General features: G+C 54.0%; 1 protein-coding gene across 1 annotated transcript in view; it reads right to left on the bottom strand.

Annotated features, from left to right (window-relative positions):
* The window catches only part of LOC120045312 (zinc finger MIZ domain-containing protein 1-like), a 177664-nt gene that overhangs the window by 28425 nt on the left and 134221 nt on the right, over positions 1-15018 (bottom strand). The window contains exons 6-7 of the mRNA XM_038990192.1: positions 2404-2542; positions 386-500 (exon numbers count right to left, since the gene is read on the bottom strand). Of these exons, the coding sequence (XP_038846120.1) occupies positions 386-500; positions 2404-2542 (254 nt within the window). The remainder of the gene's footprint in view (positions 1-385; positions 501-2403; positions 2543-15018) is intronic.

Raw genomic sequence — 15018 nt, 5'->3', positions numbered from 1 at the left:
GCTACTACTGTAGTCACTACTACTACTATTACTACTGTAGTCACTACTACTACTATTACTACTGCTACTATTACTACTGTAGTCACTACCACTACTATTACTACTGCTACTATTACTACTGTAGTCACTACTACTACTAATCTAGATTTAGATAAGGATCAACACTGGTTAAAACAACGTAGAGGTATACTCCTCTATTGGAGATGTTCCAGAGCATGCTGGGTAATCTCACCTGTCTCTGCAAGGTTTTGGTGATACCCCAGAGCATGCTGGGCAATCTCACCTGACTCTACAAGGTGTTGGTGACACCCCAGAGCATGCTGGGTAATCTCACCTGACTCTGCAAGTTTTTGGCGACACCCCAGAGCATGCTGGTTAATCTCACCTGACTCTGTGAGGTGTTGGCAACACCCCAGACGGTCGTTACCACGGAGAGAGAACCCGGCGGCTGGTTGGTGTTCTGTTGCCATGGTACTGAGTCGTAGGGAAAAGACCCATCACTGCAGACACACACACACACACACACACAACACAGAGAGAGAGAGAGAGAGAAAAACAGATTTGTATTTATTTTAAAAAACACATTTTTTGTCCCAATACCCAATAGCTACATCATTACAAGCACACACTTTAGTTAGACCCAAGCCCCCTTCCTCATCCACTGTACATAGAACCCCCGATGCCCCACACCCTACAAAAAGAGAGAGAGAAAGAGAGAGAGAGAAAAAGAGAGAGGGAGAGAGAGAGAGAGAGAGAGAGAAATAAAAAGAGAGAAAGAAAGAGAGAGAGAAAGAGAGGGAAAAAGAGGGAGAGAGAGAGCTGGTCCTGGGGCTGAGTTCACAAACCTGTTCTACTAACACACTGAAGCCTCAGGACCAGAACATCCAATCAATCAGAACAACAAATTACAACAGTCAAAACAAAACTACATATCTTATTGGGAAATTGGGAAACACAAGAACAAACACAGAGCAAAATGCAGTGCTATCTGGCCCTGAATCGACAGTACACAGGAGGGCCGTTTGAACTTAAACTTTTTTATTAATCAAAATGTGTTTTTTTGGCAGAAATGCCTTCTGGAACATGTGAACTTTCATTTGCCTTAATAACAAACTTGTATGCCATCTGTAAATACAAAATAAAATAGTTAAATTACGAGCCTAGTTGGTTTAGCCACAGAAAAAGTGAACAACCTTCCCACTAGCCATGATTGGATGAGATAATGAGTGGGTTGGACATGCCCGAGAGATGAGTTCGGATTGGTCTGTTATATAGAAGGCTTCTGTCTATTTGAGCTGGTCAGTCTGTGTTGATAATCCTGTCGAACGCTGATTTAAAAATAAATGTATTGTGTAGTGGAGCCGCATTAAGTGTTGCTCTCCACTTTCTGGCGGATCGAGTTTTGAAATCAGTGGAATTAGAGTATGATAGCTAAAGACACGGAGAAAATGATGATGTATACAGGTAAGCTAGTTTAGCGTTAGCTAGCTACATTTTCAGATATTACACGTTGCTAATTCTGACAGAAAGTGGTTTCATTTCAAGCTAAAGCGTACTGTTAGCTAGCTAGCTAATGTTAGCTGGCTGTCTCCCTAGCTGACGTTATTATTAGATCCCAGATCCCAGAGTGTGTGTGTGTGTGTGTCTATCTGTGTGTATGTGTGTGTGTGTGTGTGTGTGTGTGTGTGTGTGTGTGTGTGTGTGTGTGTGTGTGTGTGTGTGTGTCTGTCTATCTGTGTGTATGTGTGTGTGTGTCTATCTGTGTGTATGTGTGTGTGTGTGTGTGTGTGTGTGTGTGTGTGTGTGTGTGTGTGTGGGTGTGCGTGTGTGTGGGTGTGCGTGTGTGTTGTGTGGTCTGTGTGTGTGTTATTGTGTGTGTGTGTGTGTGTGTGTTATGTGGTTGTGTCTATTGTGTGTTGTCTGTGTGATGGTGTGTGTGTGGTTGGTGTGTGTGTGTTGTGTGTGTGTGTGTGTTATGTGTGTGTGTGTGTGTGTGTGTGTGTTGGTGGGTTATGTGTGTGTGTGTATGTGTGTGTTGTGTGTGCCTATCTGTGTGTATGTGTGTGTGTGTGTGTGTGTGTGTGGCTGTGTGTGTGGTTATCTGTGTGTATGTGTGGTGTGTGTGTGTGTGTGTGTGTGTGTGTGTGTGTGTTGTTTGTGTGGTGTCTATCTTGTGTGTACGTTGGTTGTGTGTGTGTGTGTTTGTGTTTGTGTGTCGTGTGTGGTGTGTGTGTGTGTGTGTGTGTGTGTGTGTGGATGTTGGTGTGGTGTGTGGTGTAGGTTAGTGTGTTGGTGTGTGTGTGTTGTGTGTTGTGTGTGTGTGTGTGTGTGTGTGTGTGTGTGTGTGTGTGTGTGTGTGTGTTAGTGTGGTGTGTGTGTGTGTGTGTGTGTGTGTGGTCTGACCTGTGTGACAGGCTGGGCTTCATGGAGTGCATGGTGAGCTGCATAGGAACCTTCCCCTGGGGCGGTTCGTTCTGTCTGTTCTTCTGATGACGGAGGAGGAGGAGACGACCCAGCTCCTCACACCAAGACGACAACAAGGCTGGAAGGAGGAGGGGAGGAGAGAGAAGAGAGAAGAGATGAAATGGGATGAAGAGCAGAGTGGGTGGAGAGGAGAGAGGGTGAGAGGAGAGGAGAGATGAGAGAGGAGAAGAGAGGAGAGAGGGATGAGAGGAGAGGAGAGAGGGATGAGAGGAGAGAGGGATTAGAGTTGCGGAGATAGGGATAAGAGGAGAGAGGGATTAGAGTTGAGGAGAGAGGGATGAAAGGGATGAGAGAAATAGAGAGGAGAGGATAGAAGGATGAGGGGGGAGGAGAGGAGGAGAGAGGGATACGAGTAGAGAGGAATGAGAGGAGGAGAGGGATGAGAGAGAGGGATCAGAGTAGAGAGGGATGAGAGGAGGAGAGGAGAGGGATGGGAGGACAGAGTACACATTAGTTCTGACTGTTAAAATCCACTCCTGTGAGGAGTGATATCAGCACAGGTAGGTTGCATCCCCAATGGCATGTAATATCTCTCTCTCCTCTCCTCTCTGATCCCTCTCTCCTCTCCTCTCTCTGATCCCTCTCTCCTCTCCTCTCTGATCCCTCTCTCCTCTCCTATCTCTCTCTCCTCTCCTCTCTGATCCCTCGCTCCTCTCTCTGATCCCTCTCTCCTCTCCTCTCTGATCCCTCTCTCCTCTCCTCTCTCTGATCTCTCTCTCCTCTCCTCTCTGATCCCTCTCTCCTCTCCTATCCCTCTCTCCTCTCCTCTCTCTGATCCCTCTCTCCTCTCCTCTCTCTGATCCCTCTCTCCTCTCCTCTCTCTGATCCCTCTCTCCTCTCTGATCCCTCTCTCCTCTCCTCTCTCTGATCCCTCTCTCCTCTCCTATCCCTCTCTCCTCTCCTCTCTCTGATCCCTCTCTCCTCTCCTCTCTCTGATCCCTCTCTCCTCTCATCCTGATATCTCTCTCCCATCTCTCCCTCTTCACTCTCTGATCCCTCTCTCCTACTCCTCTCTCTGATCCCTCCTCCTCTCCTCTCTCATTCCTCTCTCCGTCTCCTCTCTCGATCCTCATCTCCTCTCACTCTCTTGATCCCTCTCTCCTCTCTTCCCTCTCTCCTCTCCTCTCTCTGATCCCTCTCTCCTCTCCTCTCTCTGATCCCTCTCTACTTACTGATCCCTCCTCCTCCTGATCCCTCTTCTCCTATCTCCTCCTCTGATCCTCTCTCCTTCCTATCCCTCTCTCCTCTCCTTCCTAATCCCTTCTCTCCTCTCCTCCTCTGATCCCTCTCTACTTCCTGCTCTTGATCCCTCTCTCCCCCTCATACTCCACTTTTCCTCATCTCATCCCTCTCCACTCATCCTTGTCCTCTGCAGCACATAGGGAATAGAGTTTGATTTGGGCTGTAAAACAGCCCTCCACAGCTCGACCTCCCACAGAGGTGTGAGAGAGAAAGGACAGATGAAAAAAATCAAAAACAAACACATTGAAATGTAATGAACCACCAGCGTCCCACAAAGTGTTTTAGTACAGGTGGTCTCAAACCTCTCCTCTGAGACCTCCAGTCGTTCCAGGTATTTCATCTATTCCAGAGACAGCACCTGATTCCACCTGTCAACTAATCATCAAGCCCTTTACTAGGTGAATCAGGTGAGCCAGTTCAGGACTACAACAACATTGTGAAACATCTGGAGGTCCACGAGGAATGTTTTGAAAACCATTACTCCAGTACCAAACCAGCCAACTCAGTGTCACTTCTGTCCTTGTCCACTAGGGTTCAGTCTGGCCCTACAGATCCCTCAGATGGACTGAATCCCTCCCTCCCTCCTTCCCTCGATCTCCCTCCCTCCATCTCCCTCCCTCCATCTCCCTCCCTCTATCTCCCTCCCTCTATCTCCCTCCCTCTATCTCCCTCCCTCCATCCATCTCCCTCCCTCCATCCATCTCCCTCCCTCCATCCATCTCCCTCCCTCCCTCCCTCCCTCCCTCCTTCCCTCTACCTCCCTGCTTCCCTCCTGTTCCATTCTACCTCCATACTACTTCCCCAACCTCCCTCACCTCCCCCCCATCCCTCCCTCCCTCCCCTCCCTCACCCCCCATCTGTCCCTCCCTACCCCTCCTCACCACCACCTATGTCTCTACCCTCTCTCCCACCTACCTCACATTTTTCTACCTCCACCGCCATCCTCCATTTCTACCTTCCTCTCTACCTCTCTACCTCCCTCAATTTCTAGCTTCCTCTCTACCTACCGGTCTACCTCCCTCCATCTGTCTCTACCTCCCTACTGCTCCCTGGTTAGGTAACTGAGGGGTGTCCATCTTTACCTTCCTCTCTACCTCCCTCCATTTCTAGCTTCCTCTCTACCTACCAGTCTACCTCCCTCCCTCCATCTGTCTCTACCTCCCTCCTGCTCCCTGGTTAGGTAACTGAGGGGGGTCCATTTTACTAGTCCTCTCTTACCTTCCTCCATCTCTCAGCTTCCCTATACGATACCGGTTCTATCCTCCCTCCTCCATCTGTCTCTACCTCCCTCCTGCTCCCTGGTTAGGTAACTGAGGGGGGTCCATCTTTACCTTCCTCTCTACCTCCCTCCATCTCTAGCTTCCTCTCTACCTACCGGTCTACCTCCCTCCCTCCATCTGTCTCTACCTCCCTCCTGCTCCCTGGTTAGGTAACTGAGGGGGGTCCATCTTTACCTTCCTCTCTACCTCCCTCCATCTCTAGCTTCCTCTCTACCTACCGGTCTACCTCCCTCCCTCCATCTGTCTCTACCTCCCTCCTGCTCCCTGGTTAGGTAACTGAGTGGGGTCCATCTTTAACAGTGTGCCAACTACAAAAGAGACATTTTCCTTTATTCTCTTGTTCTCTTTATCCCGGGCAGCACCACGGACCGGCGGTAGGACAGAAAGAGAATGTGGGCCCAATCAAAGCAGAGGAGAGGCCAGCCACCTCTTGTGATTCACAGCAGCACCTCTTCTACACTGAGGAGCGGGATGAAACTCTGTATGTGTGTGTGAGTGTGTGTGTGTGTGTGTGTCTGTGTGCGTGTCTGTGTGTGTGTGTGTGTGTGTGTCTGTGTGCGTGTCTGTTGTGTTGTGTGGTCTGTGTGTCGTGTCTGTGGCGCTGTCTTGTGGGTGTGTGTGTTCTGTGTGTGTGTCTGTGTGTAGGGTTCTGGTGTGTTCTGTGTGTGTTTGCGTGTGTGTCGTGTTGTGTGTGTCTTGTTTTTTGGGGTGGTGTGTGTCGTGTGGTGTTCTGTGGTGTTGTGTGCGTGTCTGTGTGTGTGTGTGTCTGTGTGCGTGTCTGTGTGGTGTGTGTGTCTGCTGTGTGTGTGTGTGTCTGTGTGTGTGGTCTGTGTGTGTGTGGTCTGTGTGCGTGTCGTGTGTGTGTGTGTGTCTGTGTGTGTGTGTCTGTGTGGTGTGTGTCTGTGTGCGTGTCTGTGTGTGTGTGTGTGTGTGTGTGTGTGTGTGTGTGTGTGTGTGTGTCTGTGTGTGTGCGTGTGTTCGACTTCAGTTACATCACATTCTGGGGCAGCAGTTAGCCTAGTGGTTAACGTTGGGCGTTGGGCCAGTTAACCAAAAGGTTGCTGGATCGAATCCTCGAGCTGACAAGGTAAAAATCTGTTGTTCTGCCCCTGAACAAGGCAGTTAACCCAACTGTTCCTAGGCCGTCATTGAAAATAACAATTTGTTCTTAACTGACTTACCTAGTTAAATAAAGGTAAAATAAAATAAAAATAAAAAACATCAGTGTGAGGCTCAGTGACAGTAAACAGGGGTCAGGGGTCAGTAACATCAGTGTGAGGCTCAGTGACAGTAAACAGGGGTCAGGGGTCAGTAACATCAGTGTGAGGCTCAGTGACAGTAAACAGGGGTCAGGGGTCAGTAACATCAGTGTGAGGCTCAGTGACAGTAAACAGGGGTCAGGGGTCAGTTACATCAGTGTGAGGCTCAGTGACAGTAAACAGGGGTCAGGGGTCAGTTACATCAGTGTGAGGCTCAGTGACAGTAAACAGGGGTCAGGGGTCAGTTACATCAGTGTGAGGCTCAGTGACAGTAAACAGGGGTCAGGGGTCAGTTACATCAGTGTGAGGCTCAGTGACAGTAAACAGGGGTCAGGGGTCAGTTACATCAGTGTGAGGCTCAGTGACAGTAAACAGGGGTCAGGGGTCAGTTACATCAGTGTGAGGCTCAGTGACAGTAAACAGGGGTCAGTTACATCAGTGTGAGGCTCAGTGACAGTAAACAGGGGTCAGGGGTCAGTTACATCATTGTCAAGCTCAGTGACAGTAAACAGGGGTCAGTTACATTAGTGTGAGGCTCAGTGACAGTAAACAGGGGTCAGTTACATCAGTGTGAGACTCACACTGATGTACCTGCCTGGCTCTGTGTAAAGATGAGGACTGGATTACAGAAAACACCAGCCTGGCTCTGTGTAAAGATGAGGACTGGAATACAGAAAACACCAGCCTGGCTCTGTGTAAAGATGAGGACTGGATTACAGAAAACACCAGCCTGGCTCTGTGTAAAGATGAGGACTGGAATACAGAAAACACCAGCCTGGCTCTGTGTAAAGATGAGGACTGGAATACAGAAGAAAACACCAGCTGGCTCTGTGTAAAGATGAGGACTGGATTACAGAAAAACACAGCCTGGCTCTGTGTAAAGATGAGGACTGGAATACAGAAAACACCAGCCTGGCTCTGTGTAAAGATGAGGACTGGATTACAGAAGACATGTCCAGATGGTGCCAGCAGTCTCTCCCTCCCTCCCTCCTGCCTCTCCTCCTCTCTCCATCTCCTCCCTCTCATTTAGAAGCCTCACAGGGCCCAGGCACAGAGGCAGCTGGGTTTTTCATCCCCTCCCTCCCTCCCTCCTCCTCCCTCCCTCCCTCCCTCCCTACTCTGGCAAGGCAGGTGCCAGCAGACAGACTGCTCTGTTATTGCGGTCTGGGTTAGGGCTGGCCTGGGTTAGGGTGGCCTGGGTTAGAGCGCCTGGGTAGAGGCTGCCTGGGGTTAGGGCTTAGGACTGGGTTAGGCGGCCTGGGTTAGGGCTGGGCTGGGTTAGGGCTGGCCTGGTAGGGCGGCTGGGTAGATGGCCTGGTTAGGGCTGGCCTGGGTTAGGGCTGGCCTGGGTTAGAGCTGGCCTGGGTTAGAGCTGGCCTGGGTTAGGGCTGGCCTGGGTTAGGGCTAGGCTGGGTTAGGGCTGGCCTGGGTTAGAGCAGGCCTGGGTTAGAGCTGGCCTGGGTTAGGGCTGGCCTGGGTTAGGGCTAGGCTGGGTTAGAGCTGGCCTGGGTTAGGGCTGGCCTGGGTTAGGGCTGGCCTGGGTTAGAGCTGGCCTGGGTTAGGGCTGGCCTGGGTTAGAGCTGGCCTGGGTTAGAGCTGGCCTGGGTTAGAGCTGGCCTGGGTTAGGGCTGACCTTGGTTAGGGCTAGGCTGGGTTAGAGCTGGCCTGGGTTAGGGCTGGCCTGGGTTAGGGCTGGCCTGGGTTAGGGTTGGGCTGGGTTAGAGCTGGGCTGGGTTAGGGCTGGGCTGGTTTGGGGCTGGGACTGTTAAGGTCAGGGATAGGGACTATCTGGCTAGACTGAGGCCGGGATGAGGGGGGTTAGGGCTGGGTAAGGGGGTGGTGGTGGTTGTGAGGCTGATGCTGGGGCTGTAACTAGGGAAAGGGTTAGGACTGGGGCTGTAACTAGGAAAAGGGTTGGGACTAGGGCTGTAACTAGGGAAAGGGTTGGGACTGGGGCTGTAACTAGGGAAAGGGTTGGGACTGGGGCTGTAACTAGGGAAAGGGTTGGGACTGGGGCTGTAACTAGGGAAAGGGTTGGGACTGGGGCTGTAACTAGGGAAAGGGTTGGGACTGGGGCCGTAACTAGGGAAAGGGTTAGGACTGGGGCCGTAACTAGGGAAAGGGTTGGGACTGGGGTTGTAACTGGGGTTGTAGCTAGCGCTGTTGAAACAAAGGAGAGGGGTACAACTGTGATGGAGACATCAATTTGAGGACCTGCCTGCCATCCAACAAGGCTAACCAGGCTAACTCACCTCTACCATTATTCTGTTACAACAAGAGGCTAACCAGGCTAACACACAACTCTACCATTATTCTGTTACAACAAGAGGCTAACAGGCAACTCAATCTACATTATTCTGTCAACAAGAGCTAACCAGGTAACTCACAACTCTACCATTATCGTACAACAAGAGGCTAACCAGGCTAACTCACTCTACCATATTCTGTTACAACAGAGCAACAGCATCACCCACAATGTACAACAGAGGCTAACGGCTAACTCACAACTTACCATTATTCTGTTACAACAAGAGGCTAACCAGGCTAACTCACCTCTACCATTATTCTGTTACAACAAGAGGCTAACCAGGCTAACTCACAACTCTACCATTATTCTGTTACAACAAGAGGCTAACCAGGCTAACTCACAACTCTACCATTATTCTGTTACAACAAGAGGCCAACCAGGCTAACTCACCTCTACCATTATTCTGTTACAACAAGAGGCTAACCAGGCTAACTCACAACTCTACCATTATTCTGTTACAACAAGAGGCTAACCAGGCTAACTCACAACTCTACCATTATTCTGTTACAACAAGAGGCCAACCAGGCTAACTCACCTCTACCATTATTCTGTTACAACAAGAGGCTAACCAGGCTAACTCACCTCTACCATTATTCTGTTACAATAAGAGGCTAACTCACCTCTACCATTATTCTGTTACAACAAGAGGCTAACCAGGCTAACTCACCTCTACCATTATTCTGTTACAACAAGAGGCTAACCAGGCTAACTTTCTCCTCCCTCCTGTCCTCCTCCTCTGTTTCTCCTCCCTCCTGTCCTCCTCCTCTGTTTCTCCTCCCTCCTGTCCTCCTCCTCTGTTTCTCCTCCCTCCTGTCCTCCTCTGTTTCTCCTCCCTCCTGTCCTCCTCTGTTTCTCCTCCCTCCTGTCCTCCTCTCGGTTTCTCCCCCCCCTCCTTCCTCCTCCTCTGTTTCTCCTCCCTCCTGTCTCCTCTGTTTTCCTCCCTCCTGTCCTCCTCCTCGCTCCTCTCTGGTCCTTCCTCTGTCTCCTCCTCCTGTCCTCCTCCTCTCTTTTTTCTCCTCCCTCCTGTCCTCCTCCTCTGTTTCTCCTCCCTCCTGTCCTCCTCTGTTTCTCCTCCCTCCTGTCCTCCTCTGTTTCTCCTCCCTCCTGTCCTCCTCCTCTGTTTCTCCTCCCTCCTGTCCTCCTCCTCTGTTTCTCCTCCCTCCTGTCCTCCTCTGTTTCTCCTCCCTCCTGTCCTCCTCCTCTGTTTCTCCTCCCTCCTATCCCCCTCTGTTTCTCCTCCCTCCTGTCCTCCTCTGTTTCTCCTCCCTCCTGTCCTCCTCCTCTGTTTCTCCTCCCTCCTGTCCTCCTCCCTTTCACAACAGGTTTCTCCACAAGTCACGCCGACAGCCCGGAGATAATCAGTTCGGGTGTTCCTCGTGTCTGGGATTCAATTTACTATGCTGTTCCAATACAGACTACACATAGCTGACATTTAGTGTTTAACCAATAGGATCATGTTAGTCTGATATGCTATGTTTCAACAGCTAGTGAGTGTAGGGTCTTTATTCCATAAGCATGGAGAGGGGGAGGGAGGGAGGGAGGGAGAGAGTGGGGGGGAGAGGGAAGGAAAGAAGGAGGGAACGCGGGAGGGAAGGTGGGAGGGGGGAGGAAGGAAGGAAGGAAGGAAGGGAGGGAAGGTGGGAGGGAGGAAGAGAGAGAGGGAGAGAGAGAAGGAGGGGATGGCGGGAAAGAGGGAAGGAAGGAGGGAGGGGAGAGGAAGGAGGGGGGAGGAAGGGGAGAGAAGGAAGGAGGGAGGGAGAGAGAAGGAGGGAGGGGAGAGGAAGGAAGGAGGGAGGGGAGAGGAAGGAAGGAGGGAGGAAGGGGAGAGAACGGAAGGAGGGAGGGAGAGAGAAGGAGGGAGGGGAGAGGAAGGAAGGAGGGAGGGGAGAGGAAGGAAGGAGGGAGGGGAGAGGTCGGAGGGAGGGAGGGGAGAGAATGGAAGGAGGGAGGGAGAGGAAGGAGGGAGGGGAGAAAAAGGAGGGAGGGGAGAGGATGGAGGGAGGGAGGGGAGAAAAAGGAGGGAGGGGAGAGGACGGAGGGAGGGAGGGGAGAGAGAAGGAAGGAGGGAGGGGAGAGGAAGGAAGGAGGGGAGAGGACGGAGGGAGGGAGGGGGAGAGGAAGGAAGGAGGGAGGGGAGAGGACGGAGGGAGGGAGGGAGAGAGGAAGGAAAGGAGGGAGGGAGAGGTCGGAGGGAGGGAGGGGAGAGAACGGAAGGAGGGAGGGAGAGGAAGGAGGGAGGGAGGGAGAAAAAGGAGGGAGGGGAGAGGACGGAGGGAGGGAGGGGAGAAAAAGGAGGGAGGGGAGAGGACGGAGGGAGGGAGGGGAGAGGAAGGAAGGAGGGAGGAGGGAGAGTCGGAGGGAGGGAGGGAGAGAACGGAAGGAGGGAGGGGAGAGAGAAGGAGGAGGGGAGAGGACGGAGGGAGGGAGGGGAGAGGAAGGAAGGAGGGAGGGGAGAGGAAGGAAGGAGGGAGGGGAGAGGAAGGAAGGAGGGAGGGGAGAGGACGGAGGGAGGGAGGGGAGAGGAAGGAAGGAGGGAGGGAGAGGTCGGAGGGAGGAGGGGAGAGAACGGAAGGAGGGAGGGGAGAGACGGAGGGAGGGAGGGGAGAGGAAGGAAGGAGGGAGGGGAGAGGTCGGAGGGAGGGAGGGGAGAGAACGGAAGGAGGGAGGGGAGAGGAAGAAAGGAGGGAGGGGAGAGGTCGGAGGGAGGGAGGGGAGGGAAGGAGGGAGGGAGGGAGAAAAAGGAGGGAGGGGAGAGGACGGAGGGAGGGAGGGGAGAAAAAGGAGGGAGGGGAGAGGACGGAGGGAGGGATGGAGGGGAGAGGAAGGAAGGAAGGAGGGGAGAGGTCGGAGGGAGGGAGGGGAGAGAACGGAAGGAGGGAGGGGAGAGAGAAGGAGGGAGGGGAGAGGAAGGAAGGAGGGAGGGGAGAGGTCGGAGGGAGGGAGGGGAGAGGAAGGAAGGAGGGAGGGGAGAGGAAGGAGGGAGGGGAGAGAAGGAAGGAGGGGAGGGAGAGGACGGAGGGAGGGAGGGGAGAGAACGGAAGGAGGGAGGGGGAGGAAGGAGGGAGGGGAGAGGACGGAGGGAGGAGGGAGAGGAAGGAGGGAGGGGAGAGGAAGGAGGGAGGGAGGGGAGAGGACGGAAGGAGGGAGGGGAGAGGAAGGAGGGAGGGGAGAGGACGGAGGGAGGGAGGGGAGAGGAGAGGGAGGGGAAGGGGAGAGGCGGAGGGGGGAGGGGAGAGGACGGAAGGAGGGAGGGGAGAGGAAGGAGGGAGGGGGAGAGGACGGAGGGAGGGAGGGGAGAGGAAGGAGGGAGGGGAGAGGAAGGAGGGAGGGGAGAGAAAGGAGGGAGGGGAGAGGACGGAGGGAGGGAGGGGAGAGGAAGGAAGGAGGGGAGAGGAAGGAAGGAGGGGAGGGGAGAGGACGGAGGGAGGGAGGGGAGAGGAAGGAGGGAGGGGAGAGGACGGAGGGAGGGAGGGAGAAAAAGGAGGGAAGGGAGAGGACGGAGGGAGGGAGGGGAGAGGAAGGAAGGAGGGGAGAGGTCGGAGGGAAGGAGGGGAGAGAACGGAAGGAGGGAGGGGAGAGAGAAGGAGGGGGGAGAGGACGGAGGGAGGGAGGGGAGAGGAAGGAAGGAGGGAGGGGAGAGGAAGGAAGGAGGGAGGGGAGAGGAAGGAGGGAGGGGAGAGGAAGGAAGGAGGGAGGGGAGAGGACGGAGGGAGGGAGGGGGAGGAAGGAAGGAGGGAGGGAGAGGAAGGAAGGAGGGAGGGGAGAGGTCGGAGGGAGGGAGGGGAGAGGAAGGAGGAGGGAGGGAGGAGAAAAAGGAGGGAGGGGAGAGGACGGAGGGAGGGAGGGGGAGAAAAGGAGGGAGGGGAGAGGACGGAGGGAGGGATGGAGGGGAGAGGAAGGAAGGGGGATGGAGGGGAGAGGTCGGAGGGAGGGAGGGGAGAGAACGGAAGGAGGGAGGGAGGGGAGAGAACGGAAGGAGGGAGGGGAGAGAGAAGGAGGGAGGGGAGAGGAAGGAAGGAGGGAGGGGAGAGGTCGGAGGGAGGGAGGGGAGAGGAAGGAAGGAGGGAGGGGAGAGGACGGAGGGAGGGAGGGGAGAGAACGGAAGGAGGGAGGGGAGAGGAAGGAGGGAGGGGAGAGGACCGAGGGAGGGAGGGGAGAGGACGGAAGGAGGGAGGGGAGAGGAAGGAGGGAGGGGAGAGGACGGAGGGAGGGAGGGGAGAGGAAGGAGGGAGGGGAGAGGACGGAGGGAGGGAGGGAGAGGAAGGAGGGAGGGGAGAGGTCGGAGGGAGGGAGGGGAGAGGACGGAAGGAGGGAGGGGAGAGGAAGGAGGAGGGAGGGGAGAGGAAAGGAGGGGAGAGGAAGGAGGGAGGGGAGAGGAAGGAAGGGAGGAGGGAGGGGAGAGGAAGGAGGGAGGGGAGAGGAAGGAGGGAGGGGAGAGGAGGGAGAGGGGAGGGGAGAGGAAGGAGGGAGGGAGGGGAGAGGACGGAGGGAGGGAGGGGAGAGGGAGGGAGGGGAGAGGACGGAGGGAGGGAGGGGAGAGGAAGGAGGGAGGGGAGGAGGACGGAGAGGGGAGGGGAGAGGAAGGAGGAGGGAGGGGGAGACGAGGGAGGGAGGGGGAGAGGAGGGAGGGAGGGAGGGGGAGAGGAGGGAGGGAGGGGGAGAGGCTATCTTATCATCTTTGCCTAGTAGATTAGTCTCAGGGGTCTGCCCGGCTGTGTTGTTTGATATTGGTCCCCAGTTGTGTTGCATGATGGTCAGCTACAGTAAAGGGCAGTAATACATCTACTGAGACTGCTGGCTGCTTCAGGCAACACTCACATTATGCTCTCTCTTTCTCTCTCTCTCCCTCTCCTGCTCTCTCTAACTCACAGTCTCTCGCTCTCTCCCTCTCCTGCTCTCTCACAGTCTCTCGCTCTCTCCCTCTCCTGCTCTCTCGCTCTCTCCCTCTCCTGCTCTCTCACAGTCTCTCGCTCTCTCCCTCTCCTGCTCTCTCACAGTCTCTCGCTCTCTCCCTCTCCTGCTCTCTCACAGTCTCTCGCTCTCTCCCTCTCCTGCTGTCTCACAGTCTCTCGCTCTCTCCCTCTCCTGCTCTCTCTAACACACCGTCTCTCTCTCTCTCTCTCTCTCTCTCTCTCTCTCTCTCTCTCCCTATCTCACCGTCTCTCTCTCCCTCATAAAGCCCCAGGGAGACATTAAAAACGACATGAGCGGCCTGCCTGACAGTTGTTAAATTCTCCCTCCCTTCTTCCTCTCTCCCCAAACCATAATACTGTTTCCCTTCTGAGATGAAGCCAGAAGAGAGTTAAGACGTCACTAAAAAGGGCCTGAGGGTAAACCCTGGGGTCTGAGGGTAAATCCTAGGGCCTGAGGGTAAATCCTATGGCATTAGGGTAAATCCTAGGGTCTTATGGTAAATCCTAGGGCATGAGGGTAAATCCTAGGGCATGAGGGTACATCCTAGAGCCTGATGATAAATCCTAGGGCCTTAGGTAAATCCTAGGCTCTGATGGTAAATCCTAGGGCCTGAGGGTAAATCCTAGGGTCTTATGGTAAATCCTAGGGCATGAGGGTAAATCCTAGGGCATGAGGGTACATCCTAGAGCCTGAGGATAAATCCTAGGGCCTTAGGTAAATCCTAGGCTCTGATGGTAAATCCTAGGGCCTGAGGGTAAATCCTAGGGTCTTATGGTAAATCCTAGGGCCTGAGGGTAAATCCTAGGGCCTGAGGGTAAATCCTAGGGCCTGGGGGTAAATCCTAGGGCATTAGGGTAAATCCTAGGGCCTGAGGGTAAATCCTAGGGCCTGGGGGTAAATCCTAGGGCATTAGGGTAAATCCTAGGGCATTAGGGTAAATCCTAGGGCCTGAGGGTAAATCCTAGGGCCTGAGGGTAAATCCTAGGGCCTGAGGGTAAATCCTAGGGCCTGGGAGTAAATCCTAGGGCCTGAGGGTAAATCCTAGGGCCTGAGGGTACATCCTAGGGCCTGGGGGTAAATCCTAGGGCCTGAGGGTAAATCCTAGGGCCTGAGGGTAAATCCTAGGGCCTGGGGGTAAATCCTAGGGCCTGAGGGTACATCCTAGGGCCTGAGGGTACATCCTAGGGCCTGAGGGTACATCCTAAAGGAGAAGGTGTGATGAGCAGGCACATGGCTGTCTTTACCATAATAAGGTCATCTCTCTACATCTTTCCCTCTCTCAATCACCCAACCTCTCTGTCTCATTCTCTCTATCTCTTTCTCCCCCCCTCTCTTTCTCTGGCCGGGGATGTTGAAGAGACAGCAGGTATGGCAGATGCCCAGGGATCCCTCCCTCCATCTCTCTGTCTATCTTGTAGACACCTGGCACGATTCCTACCACTCTCTCTCTCTCTGTCCATCTAGCAGACACCCGGTCCCTCCTTCCCTCTCTCTCTCTGTCCATCTAGCAGACACCCGGTCCCTCCCTCCC

The sequence above is a fragment of the Salvelinus namaycush genome, chromosome 4, assembly GCF_016432855.1.
Source record: "Salvelinus namaycush isolate Seneca chromosome 4, SaNama_1.0, whole genome shotgun sequence".
Classification (NCBI taxonomy): Eukaryota; Metazoa; Chordata; class Actinopteri; order Salmoniformes; family Salmonidae; genus Salvelinus; species Salvelinus namaycush.
This window is presented reverse-complemented; position numbering and strand designations above follow the sequence as displayed.